The sequence below is a fragment of the Grus americana genome, chromosome 1 (assembly GCF_028858705.1).
Source record: "Grus americana isolate bGruAme1 chromosome 1, bGruAme1.mat, whole genome shotgun sequence".
In the NCBI taxonomy this organism is placed as follows: Eukaryota; Metazoa; Chordata; class Aves; order Gruiformes; family Gruidae; genus Grus; species Grus americana.
In genome coordinates, this window is record NC_072852.1 from 218556485 (window position 1) to 218573510 (window position 17026).

Below are 17026 nucleotides of genomic sequence, written 5' to 3' on the forward strand. Positions count from 1 at the left end.
TGGGCTCAGGCTTTTACCAATTAGCAGGTAACATCTAAACTGGGCATCTAAAGGAGGAGACGTTGGTCTTGGTTTTGACGTTTCTTAAAGAAGACGAGATGGTGAAAGAACAATTCTCCCGTGCTTCCCCAGACCAACTGTCGTTAGGAGTCCTTTGGTGTCCCTAGTTGTTTATTTGTCAGTGCAAGTCCCCAGCTAGCATAAATTTCACAATTACTGAGCAAAACACTCAAATTCTGGAAAGTTCTCCACATCAACGTCTACTTGAGAAAACGTGGACCTGTGGTTTTTTCCCTACCTGCAGTTCCCTGGCCATGACACCATCAGCGACGTGATGACACTCGCCCACGAGATAGGCCACAGTTTAGGCTTCAGCCACGATGACGCGAAACATTTTCACGACAAATTTTGCAATTGCCAGTGCACCCGCAGAGGATGCATCATGCGAACATCCCCGGGGTAAGTGAAGCTTTCCCTGTGTCACTGATGGTGCAGGTGGTTGGACCTGGTACTTCCAGAGGTCCTTTCCAACCTAAATTACTCTACAATGCTTTATCAAGTGAAAATAGTTATTTAGATAAGACAAGAGACACCAGTTCTCCCCGAGACACAAATCCACAGAAAACTTGGCTTCCTTGGATCCACTGGCCACAGAATATTTATTTTCCATCTGCTTTCTCCAAGTGCTGCTTGGTTTTGGCTTCTTGCTAGCAGGAGCTGCTCCTCGTACCTGCTCTCTCGATATATGACCACCATGAAGAAAAATAATTCCACTAATTAATTAATGTCTCCTGAAACCTGTGAAGAATATTTGGTAGAGATCAGCTTCTGTTGTTTGAGCATCAAAGAAACCATATGATATTGCAGGACCATCCTTGTGATGGTCAGGTCCACGTACTGCTGATAATACAATGTCTTTAAAAATGACTCATTCCTCTTAGCTCTAGAGGTCTGCCCAACACGCAGCAAACTTCAGCAGGCAGGGAAGGTTGCTTCACTGCAGATTTGTTTGCTTCCAAGTCCTAAGATCCTTTTCTTGGTGCGAAGATGTCGTCATTTCTGTTTCACTCTTTGCAATGCACATACTGCAGCAATGGGATGGACACAAGCTCCATGCTTCATATTAGATCCTTACCTTTACCAGAGACCAGCTAAGCCTCCATGAAGACGTTAAGGATTTGAGAAACTGAAGTCTCCAAGCAGATTTGTCTGTGCTTTCAATAGCATAAGCACTAAAACAGCCATTTCCATGGGGTCACCAGCAGTCCTGCTTCACCCCGTGGTGGTTCCTCCCACCTCCCTGGTGACCTCAAAGTGATGAGGACCCAGCACACAAGGGCTGGGGTGAAAACCTCAGCAAGTCACAGCACTGTGTTTCATGGCTCTCCGATCCTTCAGCTTTTGCTGCCATCCTCTCCAATAGCAACCTCGTTATCCTAATGTACTCATTAAATTTATCTGTTTCCAAACCTCTCGCTTTAGCCAATCATTCTTCCAGATCTGCTAAACAGCAATTAATCAACATGTTCAGGTGAGTTGTTTCCAATTTGGCCACAGTAATTTCTATGTCCACATTTATGTATGAAAAAAAGGAGAGAAAAAAGGCTTATTCCCCCTAAAACTGTCCATATTCCTCTTTGCTAGTTAACCTATTTGTTCTTTAAGTCTATCAATTCATTTATGTATATGGTATGGTTATAGATTTTATTTTTTTTCTTACAGATCTTGCTTGGCATTCAGTAATTGCACTCTGGGAGAATATTATGATGCAGTAACAAGAAAAAGTCTACCTTGTCTACTCAACATACCATCTTTAAAACCATTTCTTCTTGATCTCTGTGGCAATGGTGTCTTGGAAAAAGAGGAAGAATGTGATTGTGGCAGTGACGAGGTTAGCAATTAAAAATTTCACTGCAATCTATCTGTTAAAGTAGCGTTCATAAAATCGTGGTGATTTTGCAACTACAAAAGCTCGCTGACTCATGAAAAGAAATGATCTTTGAAGTGTTACATATTCAAACGAGCCCACTGGCTGTCACTTGAACTCCCTCGAAGTGGGGGTTTTCCCAAATATGGCTTGATTTGTGGGCAAAATATGCATGATTTGTGTAAATGTATGCAGAGCATATCTAGAGGTAAATTCAGTTTTTCCTCCATGACTACGGAGGGACCTTTTGTGGCAGACTCTGTGCAGAGCTAACGATGAACTCTGTCTACATGTGCCTGATAAGGAGTCACGTTGCTGGGACAGAGACGAGACCTCTCCATACCTCGTTCACATGGAAAGGTGTTTTCCTTTGGGCTGTACGAATGTTCATAAGAATGAGGGGTCTGGAAAAAAACCAGAAGTATCTGAGCAAAGCTGCAGTCAAAGTGGAGACTCTGCAGAAGGGACATGTCTTTGCCTCCAAGCTGTCCTATATTCAAGCAAATTATGACCACTTGCATCTTCTTGTCTATAAAATGTTTTTCTATTTCTGTTTTTTGCCTATAAAATGGGAGGTTTTCTCTTTCTGTTCTTTCTTCTGTTACATTTACCCTGAAGTCACTGAAAAAGTTTTCTGAAGCACTTGCATGTTGGTACCTTTGCAGCTCTAATTCCAGGATCCATGCAGTTGCAACAGTTCAGAAAGTTTGAGCTTTCCAGTGGAAACTCATTTGTCTTTTGTGTAATTGTTATTCGTACAAAGCTTCTGTAGCTTTGTCAAAACGTAGCCTTTGCACTGACATTTCCCACGTAGATTTGCATGTATATTATATCCCGGCTTGGGTCGAACATCTTGCACCTTGCTGGTAAAGAGGATTTACCTCTTTCAAAAAAATACACTAGGAAAAACCAAACCCTGCCACCTGCAGCCCCCAGCCCCTCGGTCTCTCCAACCATCCAACCACTGGTCCCAGACCTCTTCTCCTCAACCAGGCACGGGGCTCACCACACTAGTGCCCCGACCAGGAGACCCTTTTTATCAGCCCTTTTTATCCCCCCTCTTCTCCATTTTCCCACACTTGTTTGTCCCCAATCCACCTTAATTTCTCCCTGCCTTTGGTCCTTCCACTAACCACCCCACACAAAGCTTTGCACATCCCCACATTTGCCTTAAAACATCCCACAAATAGTTTTACACAATCCCACATTTCCTCTCAAATACCACATTATAAGTTTGGTCTCTTCAGCAGATCCAAGAAATTTTTTGTTTTCATCAGCGACCCAAGAGCTCTGGTCTTTGCTAATGTCCTCGTTATCTCCTCTTCGTCACCACTGTGTGATCCATTCATTACTGTCCCTGCCTCCTTTCCTTGTTTTCATGTTAAAAAGCCATTAACCAGCCCTCCCTACAAAGCAGATACCCTTACATCTCAGCCATCCTTAAAATTTGAGTAACTAATTTTGTTTATGTGACAAAGGTCAAGGTCCATCAGCTCTAGCACCCTAAATGATTTGAGATTGGGAATTTGAAGTTTTAAGGAAATGGTGGATCACTGCTGAAACAGTTTTAAAAGGGAAGGAAGGAAAGTATGAAAGATGGAAAAAAATTATAGAAAAGGAGATTAATCTCTCCCATTTCTCCCCCATTGTGCTCAGAGGGGTTTCCAAGTACTCTGGAACCATAAATTAACCTATTTTTAGAGCATGCCTGTGAAGCAGGTAGGTTGGCTGATTAACGGAGGAGATGAGATGGAAGCATTAGCGTTCAGAGAAAAATGCAAATTGTTTTACAAGTGTCTACACAAGGCGTGTTTCCCCTTGACGCAGAGCTCCAGAATGTCCCGAGTTTGAGAAGTACCAGAAAAGAGCAGGGTTGGGATTTTTTTTCCCCTTAATTTCCTTTAATTCTGTGTGTCTCAAGCTAGAGCAAATGATCCAAATAAGAAAGTCTCATACCGAGATGGTACGGCATTACTTACTTCCAGGCATGCCTCCAAGAAGGATGCTGCTTCTCCTCCAGCTGCTTGCTTGTACCGGGGGCTTCTTGTTACAGAGGTGAATGCTGTCACCAATGTCAGGTAAGTTATAACAGGAACACAGCTGCTACTGGCTTTGTAATGTAAGACAAACAAATGATTAATTTCAAAGCTATAGTTAGGTGCTATAAAGTTTATTTCCTGTATTTCTGTGTACATCTGGTCTGAAAATATGTAAACCTGACCGGAAACTGTTCACGGTTAGATAGGAAAAGAATAGTTTAGAAACACTGAAATTTAGGCCAGACAAAAAACATCAGCAGGAGTAGCAAAGCAAGGGTGTAAGGACAGAACCAACTAACCCAATACGAGCATTGGTGTCATGGACCAAACATCCAAGTCCAGCTGAAAGAAAAGACATTTTAAAACCTCATTTACTTCCCTGCTGATTTTGAGCTTTCAGGGAAAATCCTGCAACATCGTACTTGTAAAGGCATTTCAGATTCAACCTGAAGTGCAGAAAAAACCCCCACGAGTTTCTCTGCTGGAATATCAGCAATCACCATTTGCAATGTCTCAACTGGACAGCAAGGACTTTAGTCCTTTTGTGCTGCTCCAGCCCTTATTCTGTCTGACTTTTTGGAAATTCAAGTTGCTGTTCTTCATCTTAACACTTCTGGGCAATTCCCTAAGATTTTGCCATATGGGTTTCTGTAATTTGGGCCAGCCGCTTCAGAAAATCATTCCACTCAAGACTCATTTTGTGGGGTTTTCTTTACAGTTTCAGCCAGCGGGAAAAATCTGCAGAGAAGATAGGAGCGTGTGTGATCTCCCGGAGTACTGCAACGGCTCTTCAGGGACCTGCCCCGTGGATGTATTTAAGCACGACGGAACCCCGTGCGGTGACAACGACCGCTGCTACGATGGGCACTGCCACAGCCACGAGGCACAATGCAAAGCTTTATTTGGCAGAGGCAAGATATCTCATCCGAGGAACATACGGAACTAGCCCTCACCTTCAGATAACAATCCCCTTTCCCTGCCCCTCCACTTTGACAAAGTCTGGGTTTTCCACAGATTCACTGTTTACTCTTTAAAAGGCAGGCAGGCTTAGAGAGCTGGGCCAGTTACTTAAGAATATAAGTATAAAAAATACTACAGAATACTTTTAAAATACTTTTAACATTCTAAAATATGTATTTTAGAACAATATATAACCATATATATATAAAACATATAACCATATATATAAAAAAACCACTATATATAAAATATAGTATTGGACTCAATGATCTTAAAGGTCTTTTCCAACCTAAATGATTCTATGATTCTATATATTTATAATATTAGGGTAACAAAAAGGGGTTTTCTCAGGCAGTAGTTGTTGCAGTGCTGTTTAGGAACATCCCGTGCCCAGTGCGCAACGGGAACGGCAGACACAGTCACCTTCATCCGTTTGCCGGTAGAGGGTCCCAGAAACAAAGACGCACTGGAGACAGTAGTTGAGATCACTTTTATGCCTCTGAAAGCAACCGCACCCTATAATTCATGCATCTGAATTTCCCCCCAGGTCAAACTTGAAGCAAGCATGTGATTTATTTTTAATACCCGCCCACATCCTCTTTCAGATTATTTCAGTTCTGGAGGAAGTAACCAAACTTCCCCAGTGCATGTGTCCTGAAGCTGCTGCAGAGCGGATCTATTGTGCACTGCCTCGTTCGTGACAGCAGTGATGCCCATCATAATCTGAGTCCTGGGTATCTTTATGAACATACAAAATTCTGTAATTAAAACCGCAGTTCCTCTGTGATCTACCACATTTATGAGAAGTTTGGGGTCTCTGGGAACCGCTGCACATGAAGACAGTAGCATTTCTCATGAAAGGCATTGCTGGGAAAGGCAAGGATATTGATAAGGCAGAATATTTTTGTCATCATTTCGACAAGGGACACCAAAGGAATTGTCACACAAGCATTTACATGGCGCTAATGTGGCCAACAGTGATCTCAGCCACCTCTGCAGGACAGCTGGGAAACCCAGCAGCTGGTTTTACTTTGAAAACATTTTGGATGCTTGAAAACTGGTAAAGACACCTGATGGGAGTCCTGCACTGACCACAGGCTCTCCATCTTTTCCCTCAGTGCTCTGTTACTCTTATACAACACTTGGTGAATATAAAGATGTTGTGAAAAAACTGGGAGTCCCCTGGGTTAGAAATGGTTCTGCCTTACTGAAATCCACATCTGTGAACAGTTTCTGACATCTAACAGGAATTAGTGTTGCTAATGCTGAATATAATGGTGGTGATTCTGGTTTCAGGGTAAGATATATTGACCTGTGTCACACAGCAAGTTAGAATTAAAGAAAAAAATAGGTTTGGGAAAGGTTTGAGGCTTTTAATGCAATTTTCTGCTCCATACTGTTCTTCATAAATGATCATGGTTGATCTCTTGGTGGCAAATCCATTCATTTAGCCACTTTATTCTCACACTGATTATCTGGTCCAAAAGAGGGAGAGGGCCAGAATCAAAAGAATAGGTGAAACAAAACAAAACAAAAAAAATGCCAGTAAAACATGGCAGGTCAAATGCAAGCTGTGGTTGACTAGAACTTCATTTCAGGGGGGGGGGGGGAAAAAATCACAAAAATCACCTGGAGGGATTACAGGGGGTGCGTACAGTCCCTGCCTCTCCATGAACGCCTCCCTTTGCTCTCTCGCTCCGCAGCCGCCCACCGTGCCCCGCTGAGCTGCTTCAGGGAAGTCAACGTTCAAGGCGACCGTTGTGGGAACTGCGGCTGGAACGGGACGTACTACACTAAATGCCTGGAAGAGTAAGTACTGGTTACTGGTGTCCCAGTCCTGCCAGTAGCCAGGCAGGACTGGGACACCACTCTTGTGAATTGCTGTACAAGGCATCCCAAATGGAACACTGTTTCTAAGAGGTTTTCCACTTTTTTTTGTTGTTGTTGCTGGGATTAAGCACAGTAAGAGAGGCAAAAGCAAAAATGTTAGCGCAGTTTTCTGTATGACTTGGAGGCTCTGCTAGGCTTTTCTGGTTGATTTTCATAGATGGAGGAGCGATGTACAAGCATTGCTGAGAGCCTACCTGTGTAACAGTCAAAAGTAAGGAAAAAAAACACATGTAGGGGAAAAAAGTACATGGCAACAGGAGGAATCTGAGGCAGAGCTGGGTTCTTCTTGCACTTTGCTTTCAACCCAGAAAGTGAAGTGAGGACGGTTTTCTTTTTACAGGAACTTACAGATTTTTCTTCTCTGCCTTGTCCCAAGCAGCCTTATCTCCCAGCATTAATGGAACTTCAGCGCATGATACTTTCCAGCTTTCCCACAGTAAAGGGTCATCCCATACCCAGATGAGGGCTTTGATAATGGGTTCAGTTTGACAATGGGTTCTCTAACCCTCTTTCTCCGACAGCATTAATTCTTTTCATGCTGCTGCCATGTGCAGCAGTCAGCAGTCAGTCCACCTTGAAAGACATCTCTAGGTAGGACCCTGTCATAGAGTGCAAGTCCCTCAACCTTTGAACTCATCGCTCTCCAAGCCCTCCATGGTCCTGTCCTGAGAGTAGGACCTGCTGACAATGACCCACATTTGAGGGTGGATATGGACAATCATTCAAAAGGAAGGAAGTTTACCAGGACCTTGGAGATTTGCCATCCCTACGCATATTAACATTCACTCAAAAATACGCAGTTGTTAGTACCTAACCTTTCTTCATGCTTGCACTTTGGCCACATCAAGGAGGGGGACATTGCTGTCATTAGATGAAACACTACGATCGAAATTCAGAATTTGAGCTTATTCCCTATTTTCCTACTGAGCACTACACTGATGCCACCTCTGGGCAGACAGATGAGTTTCTGAATAACTACACCCAATTCTTCCTGACATAACCAGCAGGACTTCTCATACAGTATGTAAAATGGGTAAAACACATGAAAAGTGAGGGTCAAAAAGTGAAATGGAAGTGTCTCTGCAGCTTCTGGAGAGATACACCAAAGGGTTGTGCCTATGTGTCCCAAGGCGCCGACACCAACTGGCATAAAAGAGTCCGTGTCAATACTAGTTAAATGTCTTAAACTCAGAAAAGGAGTGGTTGGATGCAAACTGCCTAAAAATTGATCCTGGACAGCTGGAACCTCTGACTGTGCCCAGGGTTGTTCCCAGCGTGTGAGCTGGAATGGGCCAAATTCATAGAAACATAGAATCAGGGAATGGTTTGGGTTGGGAGGGACCTCAAAGCCCATCCAGTCCAGCCCATGGCAGGGACACCCTCCACTAGCCCAGCTTGCCCAAAGCCCCATCCAACCTGGCCTTCAACACTGCCAGGGAGCCAGGGGCAGCCACAGCTTCTCGGGGCAACCTGGGCCAGGGCCTCAGCACCCTCACAGGGAAGGATTTCTGCCTCACATCCCATCTCCATCTCCCCTCCTGCAGCTTCAGGCCATTCCCCTTGGCCTGTCACTCCCTGCCCTTGGCACCAGCCCCTCTCCAGCTTTCCTGGAGCCCCTCTGGGGACTGGAAGGGGCTCTAAGGTCTCCCCGCAGCCTTCTCTTCTCCAGGCTGAACCACCCCAACTCTCTCAGCCTGAGGTCTCCAGAGCAGAGGTGCTCCAGCCCTCGCATCATTTCCGTGGCCTCCTTTGGACTCGCTCCAACAGCTCACAGAATCACAGAAAATTTGTACCAGAGTGCTCAAATAGCTGACAGCTCAGTTGTATACTAGCATCACGGATCACTGCAGGCTGTTTGTCTATGCCAGGAACATCCTGTGTGGAAGAGTGCAGTGTGCTAACATTAAAAGAGTACCAGTCAGGCAAGACGGTGAGACCGTGGTTCAGACTACCGTGAACGATCAGCTCTGCTGGGGACTCGAGTTTCACCTGGCTTCAGACACTCCCGACGAGGGATCAGTGAAAGATGGCACATCGTGTGGTAGAAACAAGGTACCCTTAGAAAGGATAGTACAAGACGGGATTAAATGGAAGGATTTTGTTCCTAAAGGAGATGTTCTTGATCTGTGATATAAACCCCATAATGCCTTCTGTTAAAGCCTCCTTTAGCAGCTGAAAAATAGCAACATCTTGTATTGGTTTTGTGGGTTTTTTCCCTCAGACTGAGTGGCTAACACAATAGCTATTATTTTTTTCCATTAGAAGGGAAAAGCAATAGATTGTACTTTTCTTTTGAAGCTATTAACCAAAGTCAAAGTTTGTTGTACAAACAAAAGAATTTGAAGTGTTATTCCAAGAATAGGACTCACTTCTTCCCTTTGACCCAGAAGACCAAATTCCTGTCAAGCTGGTGACATACTAAAGGATGAGTTTCCTGCTATTACATGGCAAGGAAAATATTTCTAAGAAAAACAGAGGTGCTGAGTTCCACCAAAAGGGAAGGAGCTGTTCAGTGTTGGCTGCAGCAGAGTTCTTTCAGGAGACATGGGTTTCACACCACCAAATGCAAACAATAGTTCCGAAAATAACTAATTTGCAAGACACGGAGTCGCAAACATATCTTCTTCATTCTCCTTCTGCACAGAGGAGATGCGTTTGTGTCTCCTAGAGCTAGCAGGATGCTCCCAAGTTATTCACTGAGCAAACAAAACATCTTCTGCGGTCCCAAGGTCTTGCCCTTGTCATGTGGACTGGACAGGACAAGACAGGAGTTCCTGAGCCACAAACTGCCAGAGCAGGAGAGCATGCTGGGGAAATAGTGTTGCCTGCATGTACAAACATCAGGATGGTTGTGCTGGGTCAGTCCAAGAGTCCATTCAGCCCAGAATCCTCCACCAGTCTCAGGCAGGTACCTAGGGAAGGTTATGAACAGAGCAGGCACATATGATACTTCCTACTAATACTGGTATAACCTTCAATTATTTTCAGTTCTTAATTACTCAGCACCTGAGGTAGAAGTGGTTTCTGTGCATTTTGTAACCCTCAGTGGGTTTGTTCAGTCTCCCCTTTGGTTTGTCTTGAACCTGGAACCCGAGACCATTTTATGCTCCTCTGGTGCCTGTTTGGAGAGAAGGAAAGAAAAGTCTTGAATGAAATTAAATGAAATGAATGCCTGAAAATACTTGCCAGGCTGTTTCTCACTACTTTTACCCCTATTCACCAGTCAGTGCCCTTTCCTAATATCCGTCATTTTATCATTTCCCTAATAATAAATTTGCCCCTTTTTGCAGATATGTATGAACAGGACATGTGTCAGTGCAGCTTTTCTCAACAACGATTGTAGTGAGAAAAAATGCAATGGCAGAGGGGTAAGTGGAAAACATCTGAATATCCTTTGAATAATAGAGTATATGAAGCGTACATTTGTCTCTCAAAAACAGTATTAGAAGTCCAGAATCATTCCTGGTTCAGCAGCACGGAGATTATTTTGGTTTTCACCCATGACTGTCCTCCCAAATTCTGCTCTGGCCATCCACAGCTCTTCATAGCACGGTTTGTTGGTTACTTTTACGTTTTTTCTTCTTCGTTCCCTCAAATATTGTGAAAACGCACTTCCACATCATAACACTTCGTCCTTCATTGCGTCTGTCAGTGCTACTGAATTTAAATTAGCAGGAGTTGGAGAGATCTAAAAAATGCACGCTCAGTTCTATGACTCTGCTTTCCTTACAAATATCACAAAAATGGTAGGTTTTGTACAACATGGGCTGCATTTGGTCTTACATAAAACCTACATTTCAGACACTCATACTGGCAGAATTCTTTCACAAGTGGTTTTTTTTTATGACGTCACTTTCAAGGAACCTGCCCCTTTTTCCAGACAAATATTATTGTAGATAAGCAGATCTGTCTGGGTCTTAGTGTGGATGCTAAGGGAGAATACTGGGAAGATTTGCTATCATTTGTTCTTTAACTGTCATACTGCTGAGGGCCAAGTAAGTAAAGTTACTGGCAGTCTGTCAACCTGTAATTGCAAGGGTCTGAGGTCTGCTTTTCTTCTGCTCTGTCACCAGCTGCAGGTGACCGAGTCCATCAGCAGTTATGTTCTTGGCAACAGGGTTCTCAAAGTAGTTGGAATAACCGCGTCTTTTTTCTCTTTCCAGAGAGACAGGTCATAACCCAAAAAAATGCACGCTTTTTTCTTGGGAAGCAGTTCCCCAAACTAAACACACATCCTTGAAAATGAATAATTATTGCTCTCTATGGTTTGGGCTGCACAAATGAGTGAAGAAAGCTAGCCTCAACCCTGTCTCCCCAGAACACAGGAAAAAAATGTTAGTCAAAGCAGAGCTGCTATGTTTGGGTGGGAGATTGTCACTACCTACACAGGTGTGCAAATTTGAGATGCAGGGGAGCAGAGCTATGGGTCCATACCACCAAACAATAACACAAACCTGGACTAATAACATATAATAGGAAATCAGCCAACAAGCATTTAAAGAGGGTTAGACAGGCTCACTTCTGCATCACCTCAGTGTGCACAACTGACACAGGCTGACCGCAGCCCCACGCTGCAGGATGACCCAAAATCAAGGCAGTAGTTCCAGGGGAGCTCTTCCCTCTGCTCCTGGTCCACAGCAAGGATACTCAGGCTGTTCGGCAGCTCTCACTGCACCCCGTTGGGTGGTCAGCTGTTACGGACTGTGAGTGAGAACCGAGGAACGCAGGAGCTGAGTAATCCAACCTGGACAGGACAAATGAATGTGCAACCAAGGGAGTCACGGTCCTATCTTGTAGGAAAACCTGTAATTTTTGAATCACGTGAAGGTGACAAACTCATTTCGGATATATTTGTGAAATAAGTTGTCACGACAGAAATAGTTAAAGCATTCACAAGCGCAGGGTAGCTCTGCAATTAATAAAGACTGCAAAAACGCTTTCCAACGTTGAGATTAAAAATGGCTTGAGAAATGCAAAAAGCAGTCCTACCAGGTTGGAAAAAGGCAAATACAACCATCTTTCACCTTCTATACGCTGTCATCTCTTCCCTGCTGCGTTTGTAGCACCTCTTCCAACAGGACCATCACCTGAGTGATGGATCAGGAACTCCCACTGCCCTCGCTTCGCCAATGTAGCAGACACCTAATGATCGGTATGAGCCACACAGCCCACGACAGCCTGCAAGCAGGGGCACCAGTCTATCACCTTCACACAAAACAGGTTGAACATTTCCACAGGGGCAGCTAAAGCAGAGTAACAAGTTTATGTTAGGACACTGATTTCATCCAGCCTGTCTCTGTTGTGCCTGCCACTAAGCTGTGCTAGCAGCCTATTCCCCGGAGAAATGCAGGGCCACCTCATGACTTCTTTATTTTTCATGCTATAAAATATTTGGTTTCTTTTAGGTGTGCAACAATAAGAAAAACTGTCACTGCGATTTTGGATGGGCCCCTCCGGACTGCAAGCTGGAAGGATTGGGAGGCAGCATTGACAGTGGACCACCTCCTTCTTTTATCAGTAAGCGCGGCGGGGTGGGACCACTCTGCATGTCGCACTGCCTGTCTTAGCTTTATTTTTGTTTGAACAAGTTCAGCAGTTCTCCATCTATACTTTCAGATCACTTCAGGCTTTGCTGAGGCATCTTTGTCCCTTGCCATTTAGCCATGTCAGATTTAATTTTTTTTTTTTTCTCCTCTCTCGCCCTCTTTTTCATCATTCCAGTTGTGCTTGCCTTGCCTGACTCTATCAGACTATCCTCAGGGCACCCACACGAACTGCAGATCGATTCCATTAAGCGCAGGGGCCAAGCAGCCAGCACAGAGTTCATTACGATGGTTTATGAGGGGTGTCGTTCTGAGCTCATCGAAACCCTCTTAGGAGAACCTTCCTCTCCTCTTAACAGAGATCTCCAGCAGAGCTCCAATCCTGAGAGGACAGGACGTAAATAAATATGATCCTCGCATATACCTCTGAGATATATACTTCTGCCTTCCTATACATTAGGTATACTATCTTGCTGATTAAGAAATACCACGCAGTCACTCAGCAGTAGTCCACAAACCCATCAGCACCCGACAGCTGAGAGCCTCCGAGCTCTTCCCCAAGCCTCTTTGCTCATTAGTTCTGCTACTGATGAAGAACTACTCTGTTCTGTTTATTTGACCAGGCAAATGGCAAGTTCCTCAGGCAGTTACGGGCCCACTGACACTGCAGAAATATAACTCTTTTGAGCAGATAACAGTTTATATGTCAAACCAGCTGTTCTTCAAATATCAGCACACTGCGCTATTTCACCTCTCTGCACAAAGTGGAAGGTACCCAAGTGGCAATGTTCTGCTCCTCTCGATTCATGGAGAAAGGCCGATGCCAAGTTTTAGGTTTCTGCTAGGATCTCCTCAGCGGTTGCTTAGGCGTGCTGTGAGGAGTCAACTCTTTCACACCTTCCATATGAAAAACCTCTCATGCACTAACTACACACCAAAGCCTCAGCCAGTAGCTGAAGTAGGTATTCAGCTCATGTTACTTTTCCTTCAGTGCTGTATTTTCAGATATTTCTTAATCTACATGTCCTGATCAGGTAACCACGTGGGAAACCTTCCTGCTCGTTTGTTATGTCCTCTAACTTCTCACCCTGCAGTCCCAAAGACTCCCTGTTTCCAGGCCTACATAGCATTACTTTAACCTCTACACTGCAGAGTAAAAAAAGAAAAAAAAGGTTTTTTATTGTTTCTCAGAAAGACAAGAGTGCTGGTAGCTCCCAAGTAGGGAGTGGTGGAGGTGGTTTGAGATCCAGCACAAGAGCATGCAAGCAAGCATCTGCTTGGTTGGGATTGTGCGCTCATGAATATCTCACCATAGACGACAAAATGCTGTTCGCACTAGCGTTTTCCTGTGCCAGAAACGCCTGGTGTGCAGAGAGCGTGATGTTCTCTTTCTCTCTTCCATTCTCAGTGTTGAGAGCTGCAAAGTATATGGGAAAAGGTGCTGGAATACTTCTTTTACTCTTACTGATTTCGGCCTTTCTGCTGAAAAAGAGGACTGCCATTGCTCAGTGGATCCAAAGGTAGGTAAAGCTCCATCCGTCTTCACATCACCTGGCAAAACTGAGGCACATTTGACAATTTCTAACCAAGGTTCTCAGCATCCCTTTCCACGAAGGGCCTTAGCGTGAGTTCACTGTGCAATGCTGGTTCACTTCTTTTGTGAAGTTCCTCTTGCTTCAGAGACAGCTTTGTCACAATTGCCGCTTATTTAAAAGTTTTCCATAGAAATTTTGAAACTAAAATTGTTGTCTAACTCCAGGATATTTTTTCATAAAGTTTGTTTTTTTCTAAATGACTCTTCCTTTTTTCTCTTTCGGAATATTTAATCTTTTTTTTTTTTAAACATTTTTTTTGATTGTCACTTTTTTCATTCCCTGAAAAATGCCAATAAAAATTGGAAAAAAAATTTAAAATAGCGTGCAGAGGATAAATGCTCTCTTATCCTCTTACTGTTTTGCACATTTTTCCCAGGTCAAATGGGTTTATAAGCTTAACCGAAAGAATATGGGAATGCGACTGCAGACGGGGAGAATGTTCAAAATCCCAAACCAGAAAAGGAACGATGACATTCCCCTTGCTGCTCTCTGCACATCCACATGCTTCAGATTTGCTGGGCTAATTTGTTCTGCCAAGAAGTAGGGAAAGAAAAAAAAAAAAACCACACACGACAAAAAATACCCACATGGAGGTTTGTTCTGCTCTTTGCAGCAGACTGTCTGGTACCCAGCTACCTCATGTACCCCCAATTTAGGTATCTCAACCCTATGTGATAGTCTCCAGAGCAGATACAATAAATGCTTTCCCCTTACCACAGATCACTCTGGTATCTCTGGATCTCAGGTAAAAGACAGGATTTAACTTACTTTAGTTCTGTTTTCCCTGTCATTTTACACATCCATATCAGAGAACACACAAAAAACCCACAACACCCAGCATTTCTCATCAGGTACTTGTCCATAAACTTTTTCTGCATGAAATCCCTGTCAAAAGTTCATGCTCACTGAGCACTTTATGTTACAGGTGGCGACTTAAAGGACAGGAAAAAAACCATAATACCACTCCTCCTCCTTCTCCTCCTCCTCCAAAAGGAGTAAGTGTGTTCTCCCATCCCCATTCTAAAACCAACAATCTCAAAGGGGTTTGGAAAACTGTAACTTCTCAGTACTTTCCAAACATCTTTTTCCTTTCTCAGTAATTGTTGCTCCCCCAGTTCTCTCAGTGGAAGTCGAAAGCTGCCAGTGAGGACACAACCAGGGAGCACGCACAGCATACCTGCTGAAAATTGTTTTGGTTTATGGCAAAAGATGGTTTAGGGTAAAAATACCACGTTCCTATAAAGAGTAGTGCATTCAGACTGACTGCTTCACAAGCTGGCATTAGCATGACAGAGCTGAAGAAAGCACAAACAAAATACTAACCCTTGTCAGAAAGTAAGAATTTTTGCCTACATTGGGACAAATATGACATTTCTCCCAAAATGAAGAAGATGAGGTGGCAGATATCATAATGTCCAGGCAGGGAGGTGCCAGGCAGAAAGTTGACGCCTCTGCTCTGGTCCTGGCCACGTGACTTTTCTGCGATGCTTGTCACTATTCAGCAAGGCTGCTCTATCCTCCAGGAATCTGGCTAATCTAAACTACGTCAAAGCTGATGGAGTTTTATCAGATCAACTTTTCCAAGGAAAAGCTCCCTGGAAAAAAAAAATATATATATATATCCTGCCTCTTCTAGTTAGAAAAGTAGAAGAAAACAGATAAGGAACCAGAAAACGGAAAATACAGTAAGAACAGCAGCTAAGGCTCCCTGCGCACGTGGTGCGATGTGAATCACCCATCCAGGAGGCCCAGAGAAGAGCCTTATGGTCAGAAACTCAGTCTTCAGGGAAAAACTGGAAAATGTGGGTTCCTTAATTTGAAGAGGTGACTGAGGGGACATTGGATGATAACTCCCAAATACATTCAAGGCAACCACAATTCAGACCTTGCTTTTTATGTTTATTGTGGGCAGAACAAAAAATGATGAGATTAAACTGCATCACAAGAGATTTTGGCTAGGAAGAAGGGAGAAAAATGCTGTTTCTTTTTATACAGCACTGAGGAGGTCCACCACATCTCATAGAACAAGCTAGCCTAGAGACATATGGGGAAAGTTACTTTTTTCTGTCAATAGTTAAAGTATGTCAGTCATTGTCACAAGATGTTGATCAAACCAAGCACTGAGCATAATGCAAAGATTTGTCACATGGATAGATAGCAAGATTAATCAAAATTTTAACAGAGTATTAGCATAACCCACAAAGTAAGTAAGAGGAGAGCAGAAAAGGCAGTCTAGGAAAGGTATGCTAAGTCTGCTGTCTTTGTTGTTAATACATCATGTGCAGTCTCTAAACATCACAGGGGTTTAGAAATGACAGGTTTGATAAAATGCATGTAAGTTAATTCCAATTTAAGAATTTCACTACGATTTTGCAAACATTATAAATGAGAAAAGCCACTGAAGACAGAAAACATACATTAATTAAGAATACCAGGGAAGCACTGAGACACCAGGGCAGAGGTTGGAAACTCCAGCCCAGAGAATGGGAGCGAAGAGAGGAGGTGCCTTGGTTACATTTGCAGGTAATATGCCCAGAAATGTAATACAAGGAGTTACGAACAGAACATGAACTGGCCCAGATCAAGACCCATTCAAAGCAGGATCTCATCTCCAGCATGCAGTAATAGCTTGGGGAAAGCAGGATACAGCGAGCTGATCGCTGTCTCCTGAAGTTCTGTTGATGGCCACAGCTTGCATCCAGACCAATGTATTTAAAGGTCCTGTTGGACTCACCCTCCACAAATGCATCTAACCCCTCTGAACCTACTTATCCTACTGCTTCCCCAGGATCCTGTGGCTGTGAATTTCACCAAAAAAAAAAAGTCTTCACCATATGGAAGCACATCCTTCCAAAAAGTTCCACCATTCCAGTATATATTCCTTAAAATTCTAAGCACTGGAGTCGGTACCACCAGCAGCTAACAAAATAACCTCCATTGAAGTAGAATATGCCGTACTAACCTTAACATTTTATTTTTCAGGAGAACCTAGCAGAGGAAGAGGAAAGTCCTTCTAAGGATTTTAAGCCAGAGCAATGCCTCTCTGCAGGACACAAGACCCCAGAGGGCTGA

The 17026-nt window shown here is 43.6% G+C and overlaps 1 protein-coding gene across 1 annotated transcript in view; it reads left to right on the forward strand.

The window, feature by feature from the left end:
* Nucleotides 1-17026, forward strand: part of LOC129206119 (disintegrin and metalloproteinase domain-containing protein 20-like) — a 28737-nt gene extending 11711 nt beyond the window's left edge. The window contains 11 exon segments of the mRNA XM_054824872.1: nucleotides 305-459; nucleotides 1723-1891; nucleotides 3913-4005; nucleotides 4685-4877; nucleotides 6630-6735; nucleotides 8685-8868; nucleotides 10107-10184; nucleotides 12222-12333; nucleotides 13768-13879; nucleotides 14880-14949; nucleotides 16937-17026. Of these exon segments, the coding sequence (XP_054680847.1) occupies nucleotides 305-459; nucleotides 1723-1891; nucleotides 3913-4005; nucleotides 4685-4877; nucleotides 6630-6735; nucleotides 8685-8868; nucleotides 10107-10184; nucleotides 12222-12333; nucleotides 13768-13879; nucleotides 14880-14949; nucleotides 16937-17026 (1362 nt within the window).